The 24,538-nt window shown below is 55.2% G+C and overlaps 2 protein-coding genes and 1 long non-coding RNA gene across 3 annotated transcripts in view; 2 read left to right on the top strand and 1 right to left on the bottom strand.

The window, feature by feature from the left end:
- The first annotated feature begins 47 nt into the window (after positions 1 to 47).
- Positions 48 to 2,194, top strand: LOC117437720 (uncharacterized). The gene is made up of 3 exons (XR_004550493.1): positions 48 to 127; positions 969 to 1,198; positions 2,036 to 2,194. It is a non-coding gene; the product is annotated as an uncharacterized lncRNA (long non-coding RNA).
- An 860-nt stretch (positions 2,195 to 3,054) lies between these two features.
- On the top strand, positions 3,055 to 8,505 carry TMEM147 (transmembrane protein 147). Its single transcript, XM_034072283.1, has 7 exons — positions 3,055 to 3,248; positions 3,937 to 4,006; positions 4,265 to 4,330; positions 5,156 to 5,292; positions 5,826 to 5,910; positions 7,022 to 7,143; positions 8,373 to 8,505. Exons 1-7 carry the CDS (start codon positions 3,172 to 3,174, stop codon positions 8,503 to 8,505), a joined length of 690 nt encoding a protein of 229 aa, XP_033928174.1. The 5' UTR covers positions 3,055 to 3,171.
- Positions 8,506 to 9,475: 970 nt separating this feature from the next.
- ATP4A (ATPase H+/K+ transporting subunit alpha) overlaps positions 9,476 to 24,538 on the bottom strand; it is a 35,038-nt gene continuing 19,975 nt past the window's right edge. The window contains exons 15-22 of the mRNA XM_034072282.1: positions 23,943 to 24,111; positions 22,858 to 23,012; positions 19,830 to 19,953; positions 17,941 to 18,086; positions 12,202 to 12,335; positions 11,027 to 11,128; positions 9,910 to 10,001; positions 9,476 to 9,504 (exon numbers count right to left, since the gene is read on the bottom strand). Of these exons, the coding sequence (XP_033928173.1) occupies positions 9,476 to 9,504; positions 9,910 to 10,001; positions 11,027 to 11,128; positions 12,202 to 12,335; positions 17,941 to 18,086; positions 19,830 to 19,953; positions 22,858 to 23,012; positions 23,943 to 24,111 (951 nt within the window). The remainder of the gene's footprint in view (positions 9,505 to 9,909; positions 10,002 to 11,026; positions 11,129 to 12,201; positions 12,336 to 17,940; positions 18,087 to 19,829; positions 19,954 to 22,857; positions 23,013 to 23,942; positions 24,112 to 24,538) is intronic.

Genomic DNA, 24,538 nt, shown 5'->3' with positions numbered 1-24,538 from the left:
GTATCTTTATGCCCCCCCATTAACAATGGGGTCTCCCCACAGGCCCCCCCCCCACCCCTCCTGCGGTACCTGGAGGCTCAGGTCAGCTCCTTGGAGCCCCACGGCCATTGCCCCCCATTGAAACCAGGTGGGTACCTATGGGGGGGGCAAAGGGGTAAATACCCTCCTATAGGGGTAAATACCTACCCATAGGGGTAAATACCTTCCCATAGGGGTAAATACACCCCCCAATAGGGGTAATTATCCCCCAATAGGGGTAAATACCCCCTATAGTGGTAAATACACCCCCACAGGGGTAAATACATCCCCATAGGGGTAAATACCCTCCCATAGGGGTAAATAGCCCCCCATAGGGTAAATACTTTCCCATAGGGGTAAATACCTTCCCATAAAGGTAAATAACCTCCCATAGGGGTAAATACACCCCCCTATAGGGGTAAATATGCCCCCAATAGGGGTAAATACCCCCCCATAGTGATAAATCCCCCCCATAGTGTTAAATACTCCCCTATAGTGTTAAATACCCCCCTATAGTGTTAAATACCCCCCATAGTGTTAAATACCCCCCATAGTATTAAATACCCCCCATAGTGATAAATACCCCCCATAGTATTAAATACCCCCCATAGTATTAAATACCCCCCATAGTATTAAATACCCCCCATAGTGTTAAATACCCCCTATAGTGTTAAATACCCCCTATAGTGTTAAATACCTCCCTATAGAGTTAAATACCCCCTATAGTGTTAAATACCCCCCATAGTGTTAAATACCCCCTATAGTGTTAAATACCCCCCATAGTATTAAATACCCCCTATAGTGTTAAATACCCCCCATAGTGTTAAATACCCCCCTATAGTGTTAAATACCCCCTATACTGTTAAATACCCCCCTATAGGTATAAATACCCCCCTATAGTATTAAATACCCCCCATAGGGCAGCATTAACCCCCCCTCCCCCCCCGTAGCCCCGCCCCTCAGTGACGTCAGCTCCCTCCACGAGCCCCCCCCCCACCTCCCGGCCTGCAGGGGGCGCTGGCGCTCGGCCGAGCTCCTGGGGGGGGCGGGGCCAGAGGAGGGGGCGGAGCCTCGACCCCGGTCCCGGTCACGTGATGAGGTCGGGGGGGGGTGGACCCCCCCCACATCGCAGAGGTCACGTGGAGAACAACACCAACCCCCCCCAAGGAGGCTTCGGAAGGTGGGGAGGGGATGGGGGGGGCTATAGGGGTCCTATGGGTGTCCTATGGGGGCTATGGGGGTCCTATAGGGGTCCTATGGGGGTTCTATGGGGGGCTATGGGGGTTATAGGGGTCCTATGGGGGGGCTATGGGGGTCTATGGGGGTCCTATGGGGGGCTATAGGGGTCCTATAGGGGGCTACAGGGGTCCTATGGGGGTCCTATGGGGGTTCTAATAGGGGCTATAGGGGTCCTATGGGGTTCTATGGGGGTTATAGGGGTCCTATGATGGTCCTATAGGGGTCCTATGGGGGTTACAGGGGTCCTATGGGGGGCTATAGGGGTCTTATGGGGGGTTATAGGGGTCTATGGGGGGCTATTGGGGTCCTATGGGGTGCATGGGGGGGGGGGGTCCCTATGGGGTCTATGGGTCCCATAGGGATGCATTGGGTGCGGGGGTCCCTATGGGTCCCATTGGAATGCATTGGGTGGGGGGGCTCCCATTGGAATGCATTGGGTGGGGGGGGGTCCCATTGGAATGCATTGGGTGGGGGGGGTCCCTATGGGCTATTGGGGTGCATTGGGGGGGTCCCTATGGGTCCCATAGGGATCACTGGGGGGGGATCCTATGGGTCCCATAGGGATGCATTGGGTGGGGGGGGTCCCTATGGGTCCCATAGGGATGCATTGGGTGGGGGGGGTCCCTATGGGTCCCATAGGGATGCATTGGGTGGGGGGGGGGTCCCTATGGGTCCCATAGGGATGCATTGGGTGGGGGGGGTCCCTATGGGTCCCATAGGGATGCATTGGGGGCCCCCCCCCCTTTGTGCCCCCCCCAACCCCTTTCCCCCCCCATAGGATGCCCTGAGCCGTGAGAGCCTCGTGGTCTGAGCCCCACATCTATGGGGCACCCCACACATCTGCCCCCCCCCCGACCCCCAATGGCTGTTTTGGGGCCATTTCAGGCGATTTTGGGTCATTTTGGGGGGGGTTCTTTTTTATGGGGTCAAATAAAGGGTTTTAGAGAAATAAAGGGGTGGAAATGTGGTTTTTTGGGGTGGATTTAAGGGGTTTTGGGGTTTTAAAGGGGGTTTTGGGGTTTTAAAGGGGTTTTGGGTGGATTTAAGGGGGTTTTGGGGTTTTTAATGGGGTTTTGGGGTTTTAAAGGGGTTTTGGGTGGATTTAAGGGGGTTTTGGGGCATTTAAAGGGGTTTTGGGGGTTTTAAAGGGGTTTTAAAGGGATTTAAGGGAGTTTTGGGTTTTTTAAGGTGGTTTTGGGGTATTTAAAGGCGTTCGGGGGGGGTTTAATGGGGTTTATGGGTTTTTGGGGGGGATTTAAGGTGATTTTGGGGTGTTTAAGGCTGATTTTGGGGTTTTTAAGGGGGTTTTGGTGTCCTTAAACAGATTTTGGGGTCTTTAAGGGGGTTTTGGGGTGATTTAAGTCGTTTTTGTGGCGATTAAGTCATTTTTGACTCTTTAATCGGGTTTTTTGGGCTCCCCAACCCATTTTCAGGGGTCCCGGACGCGTTTTTGGGGTCCCCGAGCCCGTTTTGGGGTCTCCTTACGTCCATTTTGGGGCCATTTCTCGCTCTTTTGGGGTCTCCTCACAGCGGGGCGTGGCCTCACCTCAGGCACTTTGGCGCGCCGGGAGCTCGCCTCGCTCTGATTGGCTGCCGCGCCGCAAGGCACGCTGGGACTTGTAGTCCGAGCGGCGCTTTCCTGCTCGCTGATTGGCTGCCGCGCCGCAAGGCACGCTGGGACTTGTAGTCCGAGCGGCGCTTTCCTGCTCGCTGATTGGCTGCTGCGCCGCAAGGCACGCTGGGACTTGTAGTCTATAAGGGGAGGGGGGACCGCCTCCTTCCCAGAGTGCACCGCGCGGCCGGACCTTACCACACGGGTCCCCCCCCACTTCTATAGGGTGTTTCTATAGGGTGCCCCACATCTATAGGGTGCCCCCCCATCTATAGGGTGCCCCACGTCTATAGGGCACGGCCATGACCCTGTTTCACTTCGGGAACTGCTTCGCTCTCGCCTATTTCCCCTATTTCATCACGTACAAGTGCAGCGGCCTGTGAGTGGAGGGGGGATCGGGGGGAATGGGGTTATAATGGGGTTATAGTGGGGTATAATGGGGTGTAATGGGGTAGAATGGAGTATAGTGGGGTTATAATGGGGTGTAATGGGGCCAAATTGGGTATAACTAGTTATATTGTGGTTGTAGTGGAGTTATAATGGGGTATAATGGGGTATAGTAGGGTTATAATGGGATTATAATGGATATAATGGGGTAAATGGAGTTATAGTGGGATATAATGAAGTTATAGTGGCATTATAGTGGGATATGATGGGGTTATAATGGGGTTAAATGGGGTATAATGGGGTTATAACGTGGTAGTAATGGAGTATAATGGAGATATAGTGGCGTTATAGTGGGTTATTATGGGGTTATAATGGGTGTAATGGGGTTATAATGGGGTTATAATGGGGTTCAATGGGATATAATGGGTTATGGTGAGTTGTAGTGGGGTATAATGTGATTATAATAGGGTTGCAATGGGGTATAATGGGTTATAGTATGGTTGTGTTTGGTTATAAGGGGATATAATGATGATATAGGGGCATTGTAGTGGACTATATTGGGGTACAATGGGATTAAAATGGGCTACAATGGGGTATAGTGGGGTTAAAATAGGTTATAATGGGGTTATAATGGGTTGTAACTGGTGTGAACTGGTTTGAACTGGTTTGAACTGGGACAGGTCCGAGTACAGCGCCTTCTGGCGCTGCGTCCAGGCCGGAGCCACCTATGTGCTGGTGCAGCTGGGAAAGGTAGGACCCTATAGGGCACCATATAGACACCCTATAGACACTCTATGGGGAGATCCTATAGGGGACCCTATAGACACACTATGGGGACCCTATAAGGACTTTGTGGGGAGACCCTATGGGGAAACCCTGTGGGGACCCTATGGGGGACTCTATAGGGGGACCCTATGGGGACCCTATAAAGTGACCCTATAGGGACCCTATGGGGTTTGGGTCCCCTATAGGGGCTCTGGCCCCCCCTGACCCCCATTTCCCCCCCAGATGCTGTTCTTGGCCACGTTCTTCCCCACGTGGGAGGGGCCATCGGGGGGGTTCGACCTGGTGGGGGTGAGTCCCTATAGAACCCTATAGCATCTGTAGCACCCCGTTGATCCCCATTGAACCCCATTGACACACATTGATTGCCATTGAACACCATTGATCCCCATTGATCCCCATTGAACCCCATTGATCCCCATTGACCCCACTTAACCCCATTGAACCCCATGGCTCCCATTGAGCCCCATTGAACCCTCATTCCCCCCATCACCCCCATTACCCCATTGACCCCCATATCCCCCTATGGCCCCCATACCCCCCATACCCCCATAGCCCCCATAGTGCCCCATTGTCCCCATTGACCCACATAGCCCCATAGCTCCCATACCCCCCATATCCCCCCATTACCCCCATAGCCCCCATAGTGCCCCATAACCCCATAGCCCCCATACCCCCCATTACCCCATAGCCCCATATCCCCCCATAGCCACATAGTGCCCCATAGCCCCCATATCCCCCCATGCCCCCATTCCCCCCTATGAGCCCCATACCCCCCATAGCCCCATAGTGCCCCATAGCGCCCCATTGCCCACAGGAGTTCCTGAGGGCCACAGTGGACGTGCTGGACCATCCCATTGATCCCCATTGACCCCCATTGAACCCCATTGATCCCCCATAGCCCCATAGTGCCCCATACGCCCCATAGCCCCATTGAACCCCATAGCCCCCATACCCATCACACCCCCCATACCCCCCACACCCCTCATACCCCCCCATTACCCCATAGCCCCCATTGTCCCCATTACCCCCATATCCCCCCATACCCCCCATTACCCCTATAGCCCCATTATCCCCTATGGCCCCCATAGACCCCATACCCCCCATTGCCCACAGGAGTTCCTGAGGGCCACAGTGGACGTGCTGGATCTGGGGGGGCTGCAGTTGGCCCTGGGCAGGGGGGGGGGCCGGGGGGAGCTGCGGATCCTTGTGGCTGCCCTGGGCTGGGCCAGCGCCGAGCTGCTCACATCCAGGTCAGTGTGGGGCTCTATGGGGGCTATGGGGTGCTATGGGGCACTATGGGGCAGTATGGGGGCTATGGGGGGTATAGGGGGTGTGGGGGGTATGGGGGGTGTGGGGGGTATAGGCTGTATAGGGGGTTATGGGGGCTATGGGGCACTATGGGGGGTATGGGGGTTATAGGCGTGTATGGGGTATAGGGAGTATAGGGGGTATGGGGGGTATAGGGGGTATAGGGGCTATGGGGGGTAGGGGGGGTATAGGGGGTATGGAGCACTATGGGGGGTATGGGGGTTATGGGGCAGTATGGGGGTATAGGGGGTTATGGGGGATATAGGGTGTACGGGGGATATAGGGGTTAGGGGCTGGGTTTAAGGGCTCTGGGAAGAGGCTCTCTTTTGGCATCTATGGTCTCTATAGGCTCTATGGGCCCTGTAGACTCTATAGGTTCTATGGGGTTTATGGGGTCTATGTGCCCTATGGGGTCTATGGGCTCTGTGGGCCCTATAGGACCTATAGGGTGCCCTATAGCTGCCTGTGGGCTCAGGTGTGTGCCGCTGTGGGTCGGGGCGCGGGGAGTGGAGTTCGACTGGAGGCACCTGCAGATGGGGCTGGACTCCAACATCAGCCTGGTGAGCACTGGGAATGGGAACTGGGATGGACTGGGATGGGATTGGGATGGGATTGGGATGGATTGGGATGCACTGGGATGGGATTGGGATGCATTGGGATGCACTGGGATGTGATTGGGATGCACTGGGATGGATTGGGATCCATTGGGATGCACTGGGATGGGATTGAGATGCACTGGGATGTGATTGGGATGCACTGGGATGGATTGGGATCCATTGGGATGCACTGGGATGGGATTGGGATGCACTGGGATGTGATTGGGATGCACTGGGATGGATTGGGATCCATTGGGATGCACTGGGATGGGATTGGGATGCACTGGGATGGATTGGGTTCCATTGGGATGTACTGAGATGTACTGGGATAGGATTGAGATGCACTGGGATGTACTGGGATGGGGTTGGGATGCACTGGGATACATTGGGATGCACTGGGATGGGATTGGGATACACTGGGATGGATTGGGAGGTGATTGGGATGCACTGGGATGGGATTGGGATGTACTGGGATGCACTGGGATAGGATTGGGATGCACTGGGATGGGATTGGGATCCATTGGGATGCACTGGGATGTACTGGGATGTGATTGGGATACACTGGGTTGTACTGGGATGGGATTGGGATGTGACTGGGATGCACTGGGATGGAATTGGGATGTACTGGGATGCACTGGGATGGGATTGGGATGTACTGGGATGCATTGGGATGTGATTGGGATGCACTGGCATGGGACTGGGATGCACTGGGATGGATTGGGATGTACTGGGATGCATTGGGATGCACTGGGATGGGATTGGGATGCACTGGGATGGATTGGGATGCACTGGGATGCGCTGGGATGTATTGGGATGCACTGGGATGTACTGGGATGTGAATGGGATGCACTGGGATGTACTGGGATGTACTAGGATGCACTGGGATGTGAATGGGATGTACTGGGATGGGATTGGGATGTACTGGGATGCACTGGGATGGATTGGGATGTACTGGGATGCACTGGGATGTTATTGGGATGCACTGGGATGCTCTGGGATGTACTGGGATGCACTGGGATGTACTGGGATGTACTGGGATGCACTGGGGGTGTCACTGACGTCACTCCCCCCCCAGGCCCGTCACGTGGCCGCGGCCGCGCTGCTCTGGGCCTCGGGCCGGCAGGAGCTCCCTCCGCGCATGCGCGTTCCGCTGATGGGGCTGCTGCTGGCGGCGGCGTACGAGGGGTTCCTGAGCGGGTGAGGGGGCGGGGCCGAAGGGGCGGGGCTTGAAGGGGAGGAGCCAATGGGGTGCGAGAGTGTGGGGGCTGGGGGCGGGGCTTAGAGAGGGGAGGGGCCAGTGGGGTGTGAGGGCGGTGGGGGTGGGGCTTGAAGGGGGCGGGGCTTAAAGAGGGGAGGGGCCAATGGGGTGCGAGAGTGTGGGGGCTGGGGGGCGTGGCTTAGAGAGGGGAGGGGCTTGAAGAGGGGAGGGGCTTAAAGAGGGGAGGGTGCAATGGGGTGCGAGGGCGGGGGGGCTGGGGGCGGGGCTTAGAGAGGGGAGGGGCCAATGGGGATGAATGGGGGGGTTCAATGGGGATGAATGGGAGGGTCCAATGGGGGTGAATGGGACTGGGTCTAATAGGGGTGAATGGGGGGGTTCAATGGGCATTAATGGGGGGGTCTAATGGGGATGAATTGGGTCCAATGGGGAGGAATGGGGCTGGGGTTCAATAGGGATTAATTGGGTTCAATGGGGATGAATGGGGGGGTTCAATGGGGATGAATGGGGCTGTGGTCCAATAGGGATGAATGGGGGCGTTCAATGGGGATGAATGGGGTTTAATGGGGATGAATGGGGGAGTCTAATGGGGATGAATGGGGGGATTCAATGGGGAAGAATGGGGAGGTCTAATGGGGATGAATGGGGGGGTCTAATGGGGATGAATGGGGAGATTCAATGGGGAAGAATGGGGAGTCCAATGGGGTTGAATGGGGGGGGTCTAATAGGGATGAATTGGGTTCAGTGGGGATGAATGGGGGGGTTCAATGGGGATGAATGGGGGGGTCCAATGGGGATGAATTGAGGGGTCTAATGGGGATGAATGGGGGGGTTCAATAGGGATGAATGGGGGGGTCTAATGGGGGTGAATGGGACTGGGGTTCAATGGGGATGAATGTGGGGGTATAATGGGGGTGAATGGGACTGGGTCTAATGGGGATGAATGGGGGTGTTCAATAGGGATGAATGGGGGGGTTCAATGGGGATGAATGGGGGGTCAATGGGGTGAATGGGGCTGGGGTCTAATAGGGATCAATTGGGTTCAATGGGGATGAGTAGGGGTGTTCCAATAGGAATGAATGGGGGGTTCAATGGGGATGAATGGGGGTGGGATCTAATAGGGATGAATGGAGGGGGGCGTGTCCTGACTGACGCCCCTCCCCTTTCTCTCCCCCCTCCCCCTTCTCTCCCCCCCCTTATGACGTCACAGGTGGGCGGGGCAGGCGCTGGGGCTGGGGCCGTGGGGGGGGCTGGGGCTGCGCGCGGTGGGGGCGGGGGCTCTGGGGTTGGGGGCGCTCCGGGTCATGACCCCGCTCCTGCCCCCGCCCCCCCCGCTGAAGTAAACGGTGGCCAATGGGAGAGCGGCGTGACGTCACTGAGGGGCGGGGCTACGGCGGTATGGGGTGGGGTATGGGGTCTATAGGGGGGTATATGGGGGGGTATAGGGGGGTATGGGGCGTGGTTATGGGGGGGTATGGGCGTCCATTGGGGGGGTCTATAGGGTTATATGGGGAGGTATAGGGGGGTATATAGGGGTCTATGGAGAGTCTATAGGAGTATATAGGGGGTATGGGGGGGTATATAGGGTGTATGGGTGGGTATAGGGGGGTATATAGGAGTGTATGGGGGGTATATAGGGGTCTATGGGAGTGTATGGAGGTATATAGAGGGGTATGGGGGGTATATAAGGGTCAATGGGGGGCATATGGGGGGTATATAGGGGTCTATGGGGTGTTATGGGTGTATATCGGGGGGTATAGGGGGGTATATAGGGATCTGTGGGGGGGATATGGGGGGGTATATAGAGGTATATGGGGGTGTATGGGGGGGTCTAGTGGTATATTGGAGAGTATAGGGGTATATGGGGGGTCTATAGGGTTATATGGGGGGATTATAGGGGTATATGGGAGGTATATTAGTGTATATGGAAAGTATATAGGGGTTATGGGGGGTATATAGGGTGGGTGGCTGTAGCTTGTGGGTGAGACCCATAGGTTGGGGGGCACCCATAGGGTGCCAAAGAGACCCATAGCCCCTGGGGGCACCCATTGATGGGGGGGAGCACAGACGTTTATTGGGGTACAGGGGGGGTGATGGGGGCACCCATAGTGGATGGGGGTCACCCATAGGGTATGGGGGTACCCATAGGGGATGGGGGGCACCCATAGGTAATGGGGGCACCCATAGGTGGGGGGGGTCCATAGGGTGATGGGGGCACCCATAGGTAATGGGGGCACCCATAGGTGGGGGGGGGGTCTATAGGGTGATGGGGGCACCCATAGGTGGGGGGGGGGGTCCATAGGGTGCCCCAGGTCAATAGTAGAGTTCCCGGTCCCACCAGCCTGGGGGGAGAAAGAGAGAGGTGAGGATCTATAGGCACCTATAGCACCCTATAGCCCCTATAGCATTGTATGGGCACCCATAGCACCCTATGGCACCCTATAGCACTCTATAGGTGCCTATAACACCCTATAGCATCCTATGGGCACCTATAGCACCCTATAGCCTTATTGCTCCTATAGTCCCTATAGCACTCTATGGGCACCCATAGCACCCTATAGCCCCTATACTCCCTATAGCCACTATAGCCCCTATACCCCCCATAGCCCCTATACCCCCTATAGCTCCTATAGCCCCCATAACCCCTATAGCCCCCATAGCCCCTATACCCTCTATATCCCCTATACCCCCCATAGCCCCCATACCCCCCATAGCCCCTATAGCCCACATAGCCCCATAGCACTCACTGCCCGGGTGCCGGCGCACTCCCAGCTTCCGGATCTCGTCGTAGATGAGGATGAGGAGGCCGAAGGGCATCGGGACGAACCACCACTGGAAGCTAGGCAGGGACTGGGGTCAGTGGGGGGCTATGGGGTCAATGGGGGCAATGTGGGCTATGGGGTAATGGGGGTAATGAGGGTAATGGGGCTATGGGGGGAATGGGGGCTATGGGTTAATGGGGGCTATGGGGTAATGGGGGGCTATGGGCGTAATGGGGGCTATGGGGTAATGGGGGGCTATGGGCGTAATGGGGGCTATGGGGTAATGGGGGCAATGGGGCTATGGGGGTAATGGGACTTCAGTGGGTGTCAATGGTGTCAGTGGGGAATAATGGGCATCAATGGGTATCAATAGGGACATTGGGTATCAATGGGTATCAATGGGTCTCAATGGGGATCAGTGGGGATCAGTGGGTCTCAATGGGTCCCAATGGGTCTCAGTGGGGCTCAGTGGGTATCAATGGGGCTCAGTGGGTCTCTATGGGGCTCAATGGGTATCAATGGGCATCAATGGGTATCAATAGGGACAATGGGTATCAATGGGCGTCAACGGGGATCAATGGGTGTCAATGGAGCTCAGTGGGTCTCAATGGGTCTCAATGGGTCTCAATGGGTATCAATGGGTCTCAATGGGTCTCTATGGGTCTCAATGGGTATCAATGGGTCTCTATGGGGCTCAGTGGGTCTCTATGGGTCTCAATGGGTATCAATGGGTCTCAATGGGTCTCAATGGGTCTCAATGGGTCTCTATGGGTGTCAATGGGTCTCTATGGGTCTCAGTGGGTCTCTATGGGTCTCAGTGGGTCTCTATGGGTCTCTATGGGTCTCAGTGGGTCTCTATGGGTCTCAGTGTGTCTCTATGGGTCTCAGTGGGTCTCTATGGGTCTCTATGGGTCTCAATGGGTCTCTATGGGTCTCTATGGGTCTCAATGGGTCTCTATGGGGCTCAGTGGGTCTCTATGGGGCTCAGTGGGTCTCTATGGGTCTCAATGGGTCTCTATGGGTCTCTATGGGTCTCAGTGGGTCTCTATGGGTCTCAGTGGGTCTCTATGGGTCTCTATGGGTCTCTATGGGGCTCAGTCACCGGATAGGCATGAAGTTGAAGATATGAGCCATCCCAGGGCAGTAGCACAGGAAGCAGCCGATGCAAACCTGGAACACGATGGCGAGTACCAGGATGCGGTTCCTATGGGACACGGCACATATAGACCCTATAGACTCCTATAGAACCCTATAGCCCCTTATATCAACCCTATAGACTCTATAGACTTCTATAGCCCCTATAGACCCAATTGCCCCTTATACCCTGCTATAGCCCCTTATACCCCCCCTCTAGCCCTTTATAGACCCCTACAGATCCCTATAGACCCATAGACCCCTATACACCCCTATAGACTGCTCTGGACGTCTATAGCCCGTATAGACCCAATATCCTTCTGTAGCCCCTTATACCTTCCCTATAGCCTCTTATAGACGCCTATACCCCTCTATAGATCCCTGTGGACCCCATAGACTTCTATAGCCCCTATAGCCCCTTATACCACCCATGTAGCCACTTATAGACCCCTCTACTCCTCTATAGACCCTTATACCTCTCTATAGATGCCTGTAGCCCTCATAGACCCCTATGGACCCCATGGACCCCTACAGACCCAATAGCCCCTATAGCCCTTTATAGACCTCTATACCCCCCTATAGACCCCTATAGACCCAATAGCCCATTATACCCCCCTAGAGCCTGTAATAGACCCCTATAGAAACCTGTAGCCCCAATAGCCCCCCATACCCCCATACCCCCCATCCCCCCATACCCCCTATACCCCCATACCCCCCATACCCCCCATAACCCCCATACCCCCCATACCCCCATCCCCCCTATACCCCCATACCCCACATAATCCCATACCCCCCATACCCCCCATACCCCCTATACCCCCATACCCCCCATAACCCCCATACCCCCCATACCCCCATCCCCCCTATCCCCCCCATACCCCCCATACCCCATACCCCCCATCCCCCCCATACCCCCATACCCCTATACCCCCCATACCCCCCATGCCCCCCATAGCCCCCATAACCCCATAGCCCCCTATTGACCCCATACCCCCCATAGCCCCCATACCCCCATACCTCCCATACCCCCCATAACCCCATAGCCCCTATAGCCCCCATAGCCCCATTGACCCCATAGCCCCCATAGCCCCATAGTGCCCCATAGCCCCCATAACCCCATAGTGCCCCCATAGCCCCATTGACCGGCAGGGCCCCTGCTGCAGCAGTGACAGTCGTCGGCTCTTGCGGATGAGGCAATCGGCCACTTGGCACATCTCGATGCTGATGAAGAACACGGTGTAGCAGGTGTACTGCTGCCAGCGGCGCTGCCAGAAGGTCTATGGGGTGCCATAGGTCTCTATAGGGTCCTATAGGGTCCCTATAGAGGTCTATAGGGGTCTATAGGGTCTCTATGGGGGTCTATAGGGGTCTAGAGGGTGTCTATAGGGGTCTATAGGGTCTCTATAGGGGTCTAGAGGGTGTCTATAGGGGTCTATAGGGTCTCTATAGGGGTCTATAGGGTTCTATAGGGTCTCTATAGGGGTCTAGAGGGTGTCTATAGGGTCTCTATAGGGGTCTATAGGGTTCTATAGGGTCTCTATAGGGGTCTAGAGGGTGTCTATAGGGGTCTTTAGGGTCTCTATAGGGGTCTATAGGGGTCTATAAGGTCTCTAGGGGTCTATAGGGGTCTATAGGGTCTCTATAGGGGTCTGTAGGGTCTCTATAGGGGTCTATAGGGTTCTATAGGGTCTCTATAGGGGTCTATAGGGTGTCTATAGGGGTCTATAGGGTATCTATAGGGTTCTATAGGGTCTCTATAGGGGTCTCTAGGGTCTCTATTGGGGTCTATAGGGTTCTATAGGGTCTCTATAGGGTCTCTATAAGGGTCTATAGGGAGTGGGTCAATAGGGAGCAGTGGGGCTGCCCCATCTCGATGCTGATGAAGAACACGGTGTAGCAGGTGTACTGCTGCCAGCGGCGCTGCCAGAAGGTCTATGGGGTGCCATAGGTCTCTATAGGGTCCTATAGGGTCCCTATAGGGGTCTATAGGGTCTCTGTTGGTCTCTATAGGGGTCTATAGGGTGTCTATAGGGGTCTATAGGGTCTCTATAGGGGTCTATAGGGTCTCTATAGGGGTCTATAGGGTTCTATAGGGTGTCTATAGGGGTCTGTAGGGTCTCTATAGGGGTCTAGAGGGTCTCTATAGGGGTCTAGAGGGTCTCTATAGGGGTCTAGAGGGTTCTATAGGGTCTCTATAGGGGTCTATAGGGTTCTATAGGGTCTCTATAGGGGTCTAGAGGGTGTCTATAGGGTCTCTATAGGGGTCTATAGGGTCTCTATAGGGGTCTAGAGGGTGTCTATAGGGGTCTTTAGGGTCTCTATAGGGGTCTATAGGGTGTCTATAGGGGTCTAGAGGGTCGCTATAGGGGTCTAGAGGGTCTCTATAGGGGTCTATAGGGTCCCTATAGGGGTCTATAGGGTCTCTATGGGGGTCTATAGGGAGTGGGTCTATAGGGAGCAGTGGGGCTGCCCCATCTCGATGCTGATGAAGAACACGGTGTAGCAGGTGTACTGCTGCCAGCGGCGCTGCCAGAAGGTCTATGGGGTGCCATAGGTCTCTATAGGGCTCTATAGGGTCTTTATAGGCTTCTATAGGGTCTCTATAGGGGTTTATAGGGGTCTATAGGGTCTTTATAGGGGTCTATAGGGTCTCTATAGGGGTCTATAACGTTCTATAGGGTCTCTATAAGGGTCTATAGGCGTCTATAGGGTTCTATAGGGTCTCTATAGGGGTCTATAGGGTCTCTATAGGGGTCTAGAGGGTGTCTATAGGGTCCCTATAGGGGTCTATAGGGGTCTAGAGGGTCTCTATTGGTCTCTATAGGGGTCTATAGGGTGTCTATAGGGTTCTATAGGGTCTCTATAGGGGTCTATAGGGTTCTATAGGGTTCTATAGGGTCTCTATAGGGGTCTATAGGGTCTCTATAGGGGTCTATAGGGTTCTATAGGGTCTCTATAGGGGTCTAGAGGGTGTCTATAGGGGTCTTTAGGGTCTCTATAGGGGTCTATAGGGTCTCTATAGGGGTCTATAGGGTCCCTATAGGGGTCTATAGGGTCGCTATGGGGGTCTATAGGGAGTGGGTCTATAGGGAGCAGTGGGGCTGCCCCATCTCGATGCTGATGAAGAACACGGTGGAGCAGGTGTACTGCTGCCAGCGGCGCTGCCAGAAGGTCTATGGGGTGCCATAGGTCTCTATAGGGTCCCTATAGGGGTCTATAGGGGTCTATAGGGTCTCTATGGGGGTCTATAGGGTCTCTATAGGGCTCTATAGGGTCTCTATAGGGGTCTAGAGGGTCTCTATAGGGGTCTAGAGGGTGTCTATAGGGGTCTATAGGGTCTCTATAGGGGTCTATAGGGTCTCTATAGGGGTCTATAGTGGTCTATAGGGGTCTATAATGTTCTATAGGGGTCTATAGGGTGTCTATAGGGGTCTATAGGGGTCTATGTGGTCTCTATAGGGGTCTGTAGGGTCTCTAGAGGGGTCTATAGGGGTCTATAGGGTCTCTATAGGGGTCTGTAGGGTCTCTAGAGGGGTCTATAGGGTTCTATAGGGTCTCTATAGGGGTCTATAGGGTCTCTATAGGGGTCTATAGGGTGTCCATAGGGGTCTATAGGGTCTCTATAGGGGTCTATAGGGTGTCTATAGGGGTTCTATAGGGTCTCTATAGGGGTCTATAAGGTTCTATAGGGTCTCTATAGGGTCTCTATAGGGGTCTATAGGATTCTATAGGGTCTCTATAGGGGTCTATAGGGTTCTATAGGGACTCTATAGGGGTCTGGAGGGGTCTATAGGGTCTCTATAGGGGCCTATAGGGTCTCTATAGGGGACTATAAGGTTCTATAGGGTCTCTATAGGGGTCTATAGGATTCTATAGGGTCTCTATAGGGGTCTATAGGGTTCTATAGGGTCTCTATAGGGGTCTGGAGGGGTCTATAGGGTCTCTATAGGGGCCTATAGGGTCTCTATAGGGGACTATAAGGTTCTATAGGGTCTCTATAGGGGTCTATAGGGTTCTATAGGGTCTCTATAGGGGTCTATAGGGTCTCTATAGGGGTCTCTAGGGTCTCTATAGGGGTCTATAGGGTCGCTATGGGGGTCTATAGGGAGTGGGTCTATAGGGAGCAGTGGGGCTGCCCCATCTCGATGCTGATGAAGAACACGGTGTAGCAGGTGTACTGCTGCCAGCGCCGCTGCCAGAAGGTCTATGGGGTGCCATAGGTCTCTATAGGGTCCTATAGGGTGTCTATAGGGGTCTATAGGGGTCTATAGGGTCTCTATAGGGGTCTATAGGGTTCTATAGGGTGTCTATAGGGGTCTATAGGGTCTCTATAGGGGTCTATAGGGTCTCTATAGGGGTCTAGAGGGTCTCTATAGGGGTCTATAGGGTTCTATAGGGTCTCTATAGGGGTCTAGAGGGTGTCTATAGGGGTCTATAGGGTCTCTATAGGGGTCTATAGGGTTCTATAGGGTCTCTATAGGGGTCTAGAGGGTCTCTATAGGGGTCTATAGGGTTCTATAGGGTGTCTATAGGGGTCTATAGGGTTCTATAGGGGTCTAGAGGGTCTCTATAGGGGTCTATAGGGTGTCTATAGGGGTCTATAGGGTCTCTATAGGGTTCTATAGGCTTCTATAGGGTCTCTGTAAGGGTCTAGAGGGTGTCTATAGGGGTCTATAGGGTCTCTATAGGGTTCTATAGCGTTCTATAGGGTCTCTATAGGGGTCTATAGGGTGTCTATAGGGGTCTATAGGGTCTCTATAGGGGTCTAGAGGGTCTCTATAGGGGTCTAGAGGGGTCTATAGGGTCTCTATAGGGGTCTAGAGGGTCTCTATAGGGGTCTATAGGGTTCTATAGGGTCTCTATAGGGGTCTAGAGGGTGTCTATAGGGGTCTATAGGGTCTCTATAGGGGTCTATAGGGTCGCTATGGGGGTCTATAGGGTCTCTATAGGGGTCTATAGGGTCTCTATGGGGGTCTATAGGGAGTGGGTCTATAGGGAGCAGTGGGGCTCCCCCATCTCGATGCTGATGAAGAACACGGTGTAGCAGGTGTACTGCTGCCAGCGGCGCTGCCAGAAGGTCTATGGGGTGCCATAGGTCTCTATAGGGCTCTATAGGGTCTCTATAGGGGTCTATAGGGGTCTATAGGGTCGCTATGGGGGTCTATAGGGTCTCTATAGGGGTTTATAGGCGTCTATAGGGTCTCTATAGGGTGTCTATAGGGGTCTCTAGGGTCTCTATAGGGGTCTAGAGGGTGTCTATAGGGTCTCTAGAGGGGTCTAGAGGGTCTCTAGAGGGGTCTAGAGGGGTCTATAGGGTCTCTATAGGGGTCTATAGGGTCTCTATGGGGGTCTATAGGGTCTCTATAGGGGTCTATAGGGTTCTATAGGGTCTCTATAGGGGTCTATAGGGGTCTGTAGGGTCTCTATAGGGGTCTAGAGGGTCTCTATAGGGGTCTATAGGGAGTGGGTCTATAGGGAACAGTGGGGCTGCCCCATCTCGATGCTGATGAAGAACACGGTGTAGCAGGTGTACTGCTGCCAGCGGCGCTGCCAGAAGGTCTATGGGGTGCCATAGGTCTCTATAGGTCCCTATAGGGTTCTATAGGGGTCTAGAGGGTCTCTATTAGGGGATTATAGGGGTCTATAGGGTCTTTATAGGGGTCTACAGGGTCTCTATAGTGGTCTATAAGGTTCTATAGGGTCTCTATAGGGGTATATAGAGGTCTAGAGGGTCTCTATAGGGGTCTATAGGGTGTCTATAGGGGTCTAGAGGGTCTCTATAGGGGTCTATAAGGTTCTATAGGGTCTCTATAAGGGTCTATAGGGGTCTATAGGGTCTCTAGAGGGGTCTAGAGGGTCTCTAGAGGGGTCTAGAGGGGTCTATAGGGTCTCTATAGGGGTCTATAGGGTGTCTATAGGGTTCTATAGGGTCTCTATAGGGGTCTATAGGGTTCTATAGGGTCTCTATAGGGGTCTATAGTGGTCTATAGGGTTCTGTAGGGTCACTATAGGGGTCTAGAGGGTGTCTATAGGGGTCTAGAGGGTCTCTATAGGGGTCTATAGGGTCTCTATAGGGGTCTATAGGGGTCTATAGGGTCTCTATGGGGGTCTAGAGGGGTCTATAGGGTCTCTATAGGGGTCTATAGTGGTCTATAGGGTCTCTATAGGTGTCTATAGGGTCCCTATAGGGTTCTCTAGGGTCTCTATAGGGGTCTAGAGGGTGTCTATAGGGGTCTATAGGGTCCCTATAGGGGTCTATAGGTTCTCTATAGGGGTCTATAGGGTCTCTATAGGGGTCTATAGGGTCTCTATAGGGGTATCTATAGGCTCCCATAGGGCTCTGTGGGGGTCTATAGGGTCTCTATAGGGGTCTGTAGGGTTCTATAGGGTCTCTATAGGGGTCTATAGGTTCTCTATAGGGGTCTATAGGGGTCTCTATAGGCTCCCATAGGGCTCTATAGGGGTCTATAGGGTCTCTATACGGGTCTATAGGGTCCTATAGGGTCTCTATAGGGGTCTATAGGGTCTCTATAGGGGTCTCTATAGGCTCCCATAGGGCTCTATAGGGGTCTATAGGGTCTCTATACGGGTCTATAGGGTTCTATAGGGTCTCTATAGGGGTCTATAGGGTCTCTATAGCGGTCTATAGGGTTCTATAGGGTCTCTATAGGGGTCTAGAGGGTGTCTATAGGGTCTCTATAGGGGTCTATAGGGTCTCTATAGGGGTCTGTAGGGTTCTATAGGGTCTCTATAGGGGTCCAGAGGGTGTCTATATGGGTCTATAGGGGTCTATAGGGTTCTATAGGGTCTCTATAGGGGTCTATAGGGTTCTATAGGGTCTCTATAGGGGTCTATAGGGTGTCTATAGGGGTCCTCCTGTACCCATTGCTGCCCGTAGCTGTCCTGCAGCTCCTGCTCGTGGGGGTCCTCCCATTGCGCCCTCAGCCCCAGGCACTGCTCTGGCCACCAACCCTCCTGGGCCATGGCCACGAAGTAGTCACAGAAGCCGGCGAATGATTGGATGGCGCCTGAGGGGGCGGGGCCAAGGGGTAGGGGGCGGGGCCGAGAGTCAGGGTGCGGGGCCATGGGTCAGGGGGCGGGGCTATGGGATCGATGGGGCAGGACCCATAGAGCCCAAGGATCAATGGGATCGATGGGGCAGGATCCATAGACCCAATGCCCCATAGCCCCATAGCCCCAATCCCACCCCATTGATCCCCCCCACAGCCCCATAGCCCCATAGCCCCAATCCCACCCCATTGATCCCCCCCATAGCCCCACAGCCCCATAGCCCCACAGCCCCACAGCCCCAATCCCACCCCATTGATCCCCCCCATAGCCCCATAGCCCCAATCCCACCCCATTGATCCCCCCCACAGCCCCATAGCCTCAATGCCCCATAGCCCCATAGCCCCATAGCCCCAATCCCACCCCATTGATCCCCCCCACAGCCCCACAGCCCCATAGCCCCATAGCCCCATAGCCCCATAGCCCCAATCCCACCCCATTGATCCCCCCCATAGCCCCATAGCCCCAATCCCACCCCATTGATCCCCCCCACAGCCCCACAGCCCCAATCCCACCCCATTGATCCCCCCCATAGCCCCACAGCCCCATAGCCCCACAGCCCCATAGCCCCAATCCCACCCCATTGATCCCCCCCATAGCCCCATAGCCCCAATCCCACCCCATTGATCCCCCCCATAGCCCCACAGCCCCATAGCCCCATAGCCCCACAGCCCCATAGCCCCATAGCCCCACAGCCCCACAGCCCCATAGCCCCACAGCCCCATAGCCCCACAGCCCCATAGCCCCATAGCCCCACAGCCCCATAGCCCCATAGCCCCAATCCCACCCCATTGATCCCCCCCATAGCCCCATAGCCCCACAGCCCCACAGCCCCACAGCCCCATAGCCCCACAGCCCCATAGCCCCATAGCCCCACAGCCCCATAGCCCCAATCCCACCCCATTGATCCCCCCATAGCCCCATAGCCCCAATCCCACCCCATTGATCCCCCCACAGCCCCATAGCCCCAATCCCACCCCATTGATCCCCCCCATAGACCCACAGCCCCACAGCCCCACAGCCCCATAGCCCCACAGCCCCATAGCCCCACAGCCCCACAGCCCCATAGCCCCACAGCCCCATAGCCCCACAGCCCCACAGCCCCACAGCGCCACAGCCCCACAGCCCCACAGCCCCACAGCCCCATAGCCCCATAGCCCCATAGCCCCACAGCCCCACAGCCCCATAGCCCCACAGCCCCACAGCCCCATAGCCCCATAGCCCCATAGCCCCACAGCCCCACAGCCCCATAGCCCCACAGCCCCATAGCCCCATAGCCCCACAGCCCCACAGCCCCATAGCCCCAATCCCACCCCATTGATCCCCCCCACAGCCCCACAGCCCCATAGCCCCAATCCCACCCCATTGATCCCCCCCATAGCCCCATAGCCCCAATCCCACCCCATTGATCCCCCCCACAGCCCCATAGCCCCAATCCCACCCCATTGATCCCCCCCATAGCCCCATAGCCCCACAGCCCCACAGCCCCAATCCCACCCCATTGATCCCCCCATAGCCCCATAGCCCCACAGCCCCATAGCCCCACAGCCCCACAGCCCCATAGCCCCACAGCCCCATAGCCCCACAGCCCCATAGCCTCATAGCCCCATAGCCCCATAGCCCCAATCCCACCCCATTGATCCCCCCCATAGCCCCATAGCCCCACAGCCCCATAGACTCAATCCCACCCCATTGATCCTCACCTATCTGGAAGTAGGAGTATGCAGCCAAGGGCTCATTGACCAACCGGTCTCGCCGTGGGTCACGTGGCTTCAGGTGCATGATGTCACTCTCAGCCCTCTCATAGGCCAAGGACACGGAGGGGAACTATGGGGCAGGATGTGTGGGTCAGGGACCCCTATGGTCTGGTGCGACCCACACATCTATAGGGCAGATCTATGGGGCACCCCATTGGTCCCTATGGAGGAGCTCAATGGATGGAGTCAATGGTGTGACCCACACATCCATAGGGCAGATCTATGGGGCAGCCCATTGGTCCCTATGGAGGAGCTCAATGGATGGAGTCAATGGGGGTGACCCACACATCCATAGGGCAGATCTATGGGGCAGCCCATTGGTCCCTATGGAGGAGCTCAATGGATGGAGTCAATGGTGTGACCCACACATCTATAGGGCAGATCTATGGGGTACCCCATTGGTCCCTATGGAGGAGCTCAATGGATGGAGTCAATGGGGAGTGGATGGGGGTGACCCACACATCTATAGGGCAGATCTATGGGGTACCCCATTGGTCCCTATGGAGGAGCTCAATGGATGGAGTCAATGGGGAGTGGATGGGGGTGACCCACACATCTATAGGGCAGATCTATGGGGCAGCCCATTGGTCCCTATGGAGGAGCTCAATGGATGGAGTCAATGGGGAGTGGATGGGTGTGACCCACACATCCATAGGGCAGATCTATGGGGCACTGCATTGGTTCCTATGGAGGAGCTCAATGGATGGAGTCAATGGGGGTGACCCACACATCCATAGGGCAGATCTATGGGGCACTGCATTGGTTCCTATGGAGGAGCTCAATGGATGGAGTCAATGGGTGCGACCCACACATCCATAGGGTAGATCTATGGGGCACTGCATTGGTTCCTATGGAGGAGCTCAATGGATGGAGTCAATGGGGGTGACCCACACATCCATAGGGCAGATCTATGGGGCACTGCATTGGTCCCTATGGAGGAGCTCAATGGATGGAGTCAATGGGGGTGACCCACACATCCATAGGGCAGATCTATGGGGAACCCCATTGGTTCCTATGGAGGAGCTCAATGGATGGAGTCAATGGGGGTGACCCACACATCTATAGGGCAGATCTATGGGGCACCACAATGGTCCCTATGGAGGAGCTCAATGGATGGAGTCAATGGGGAGTGGATGGGGGTGATCCACACATCTATAGGGCAGATCTATGGGGCACTGCATTGGTCCCTATGGAGGAGCTCAATGGATGGAGTCAATGGGGGTGACCCACACATCTATAGGGCAGATCTATGGGGCACTGCATTGGTCCCTATGGAGGAGCTCAATGGATGGAGTCAATGGGGGTGACCCACACATCCATAGGGCAGATCTATGGGGCAGCCCATTGGTCCCTATGGAGGAGCTCAATGGATGGAGTCTATGGGGGTGACCCACACATCCATAGGGCAGATCTATGGGGCACCACAATGGTCCCTATGGAGAAGCTCAATGGATGGAGTCAATGGGTGTGACCCACACATCCATAGGGCAGATCTATGGGGCAGCCCATTGGTTCCTATGGAGGAGCTCAATGGATGGAGTCAATGGGGGTGACCCACACATCCATAGGGCAGATCTATGGGGCACTGCATTGGTCCCTATGGAGGAGCTCAATGGATGGAGTCAATGGGTGTGACCCACACATCTATAGGGCAGATCTATGGGGCACTGCATTGGTCCCTATGGAGGAGCTCAATGGATGGAGTCAATGGGGAGTAGATGGGGTGCCCCACATGTCCATATGGGAACCCAATGGCTCCATCATCTCCTATGGGGCTCCCCAATGTCCCTATGGAGAACCTCAATGGAAGGACCCTACTCAATGGGATACGGATGCTGGTGCCCCCCACATCCATATGGGAACCAATGGCTCCATCATCTCCCCAATGTCCCTATGGATACCATGGGTGAGGAACCTCAATGGATGGACCTTGGTCAATGGGATACAGATGATGGAGACCCCCATATCCATATGGGACCCCTATGGGTCTCCCCATTGTCCCTATGGGTCGCACTCACTATGTCGGTGCAGAGCTTGATGAAGAGGATGGTGATGCAGCCCAGGGGCAGGGGGATGCTGCTGCCCCCCACACCCATATGGGAACCCAATGGCTCCATCATCTCCCCATTGTCCCTATGGATACCATGGGTGAGGAACCTCAATGGATGGACCTTGGTCAATGGGGTATGTATGATGATGCCCCCCACATCCATATGGGAACCCAACGGCTCCATCATCTCCTATGGAGTTCCCCATTGTCCCTATGGATACCATGGGTGAAGAACCTCAATGGATGGACGTTGGTCAATGGGATACAGATGATGGAGACCCCCACATCCATATGGGAACCCAATGGCTCCATCATCTCCCCATTGTCCCTATGGGTCAGACTCACTATGTCGGTGCAGAGCTCGATGAAGAGGATGGTGATGCAGCCCAGGGGCAGGGGGATGCTGCTGCCCCCCACACCCATATGGGAACCCAATGGCTCCATCACCTCCTATGGGGCAGGAGGCTGAAGAACCTCAATGGATGGACGTTGGTCAATGGGATACAGATGATGGAGACCCCCATACCCATATGGGACCCCTATGGGTCTCCCCATTGTCCCTATAGGGCACACTCACGATGTCAGTGCAGAGCTCGATGAAGAGGATGGTGATGCAGCCCAGGGGCAGGGGGATGCTGCTGCCCCCCACACCCATATGGGAACCCAATGGCTCCATCACCTCCTATGGGGCAGGAGGCTGAAGAACCTCAATGAATGGATCCTACTCAATGGGATATAGATGGTGATGACCCCCACACCCATATGGGAACCCAATGGCTCCATCATCTCCTATGGAGGATCCCAATGTCTCTATGGAGAACCTCAATGGATGGACGTTGGTCAATGGGATACAGATGATGGAGACCCCCACATCCATATGGGACCCCATTGGGTCTCCCCACTGTCCCTATAGGGCACACTCACTATGTCAGTGCAGAGCTCGATGAAGAGGATGGTGATGCAGCCCAGGGGCAGGGGGATGCTGGCTGTGATGTAGATCAGATATGGGGTCAGCTCCGGGATGTTCTTGGTCAGGGTGTAGGCAATGGACTTCTTGAGGTTGTCGAAGATCAGGCGGCCTGGGGGGGTCAATGGGGTCGGTTATGGGGCAAGGGGAAAGGGCCAATGGTGTGGAGGTAATGGAGCCAATGGACATGGAGCCAAAGACCCAAGAACCCAATGGACATGGACCCAATGGACTCAATGGTCATGGACCCAATGGACATGGACCCAATGGCCAAAGACTCAATGGCCAAGGACTCAATGGACCCAAAGACCCAAGGACCCAATGGACCCAATGGACATGGACCCAATGGACCCAAAGACCCCATGGACTCAATGGCCAACGACCCAAGGACCCTATGGCCAAGGACTCAATGGACCCAATGGTCATGGTCCCAATGGTCATGGACCCAATGGACCCAATGGCCAAGGACCCAATGGTGATGGAGCCAAGGACCCAATGGCCAAAGACTCAATGGTCAAGGACCCAATGGCCAAAGACCCAATGGACCCAAGGACCCAAAGACCATGGTACTGAGTTCCCAAACCCCATAGCCCACCCCATTGGGTACCAACTGCCCCATAGACCTCAACGTTGGATACCCACTGCCCCATAGCCCACCCCATTGCCCCCCCCCCCGCCCCATAGCCCACCCCATTGGGTACCAACTGCCCCATAGACCTCAACGTTGGATACCCACTGCCCCATAGACCACCCCATTGGGTACCCAATGCCCCATAGACCTCAACGTTGGGTTCCCAATGCCCTATAGACCACCCCATTGAGCACCCCCTGCCCCATACCCCACCCCATTGACCCCCCCCCACCCCATAGCCCACCCCATTGATCCCCCCCCACCCCATACCCCACCCCATTGACCCCCCCCGCCCCATACCCCACCCCATTGACCCCCCCACCCCATACCCCACCCCATTGCCCCCCCCCACCCCATACCCCACCCCATTGACCCCCCCCCACCCCATAGCGCCCCACAAGTCCCTCTCACCCTGCTCGACCCCAGTGACGATGGAGGCGAAGTTGTCATCCAATAGGATCATGTCAGCCGCGTTCTTGGCTGCGTCGGAGCCAGCGATGCCCATGGCGACCCCAATGTCAGCCTTCTTTAGGGCCGGGGAGTCATTGACCCCATCACCGGTCACTGCTACAATGGAGCCCTAGGGATGGATATAGGGTATGGGGTATGGGGTTAATGGGGTTATGGGGTTAATGGGGTTATGGGGTTAATGGGGTTAATGGGGTTAATGGGGTTAATGGGGTATCGGAGCCAGCGATGCCCATGGCGACCCCAATGTCAGCCTTCTTTAGGGCCGGGGAGTCATTGACCCCATCACCGGTCACGGCTACAATGGAGCCCTAGGGATGGATATGGGGTATGGGGGAAATGGGGTAAGGGGGTAATGGGATATTGGGATGCAGATATGGGATGCAGGAGGAGCTAAGGAGGTAAAGATTGAATACCTGGAGAGGCATGGACCAAAGGCTTTGATATGGAGATGGGGATGTGGAGACCATGCCCATATCCCATCCATCCCATACCCCATATCCCATATATCCCCATCCCGTATCCCATATCCTGTATCC

The sequence above is a fragment of the Melopsittacus undulatus genome, chromosome 26 (genome assembly GCF_012275295.1).
Source record: "Melopsittacus undulatus isolate bMelUnd1 chromosome 26, bMelUnd1.mat.Z, whole genome shotgun sequence".
NCBI classification, from domain to species: domain Eukaryota; kingdom Metazoa; phylum Chordata; class Aves; order Psittaciformes; family Psittaculidae; genus Melopsittacus; species Melopsittacus undulatus.
This window is presented reverse-complemented; position numbering and strand designations above follow the sequence as displayed.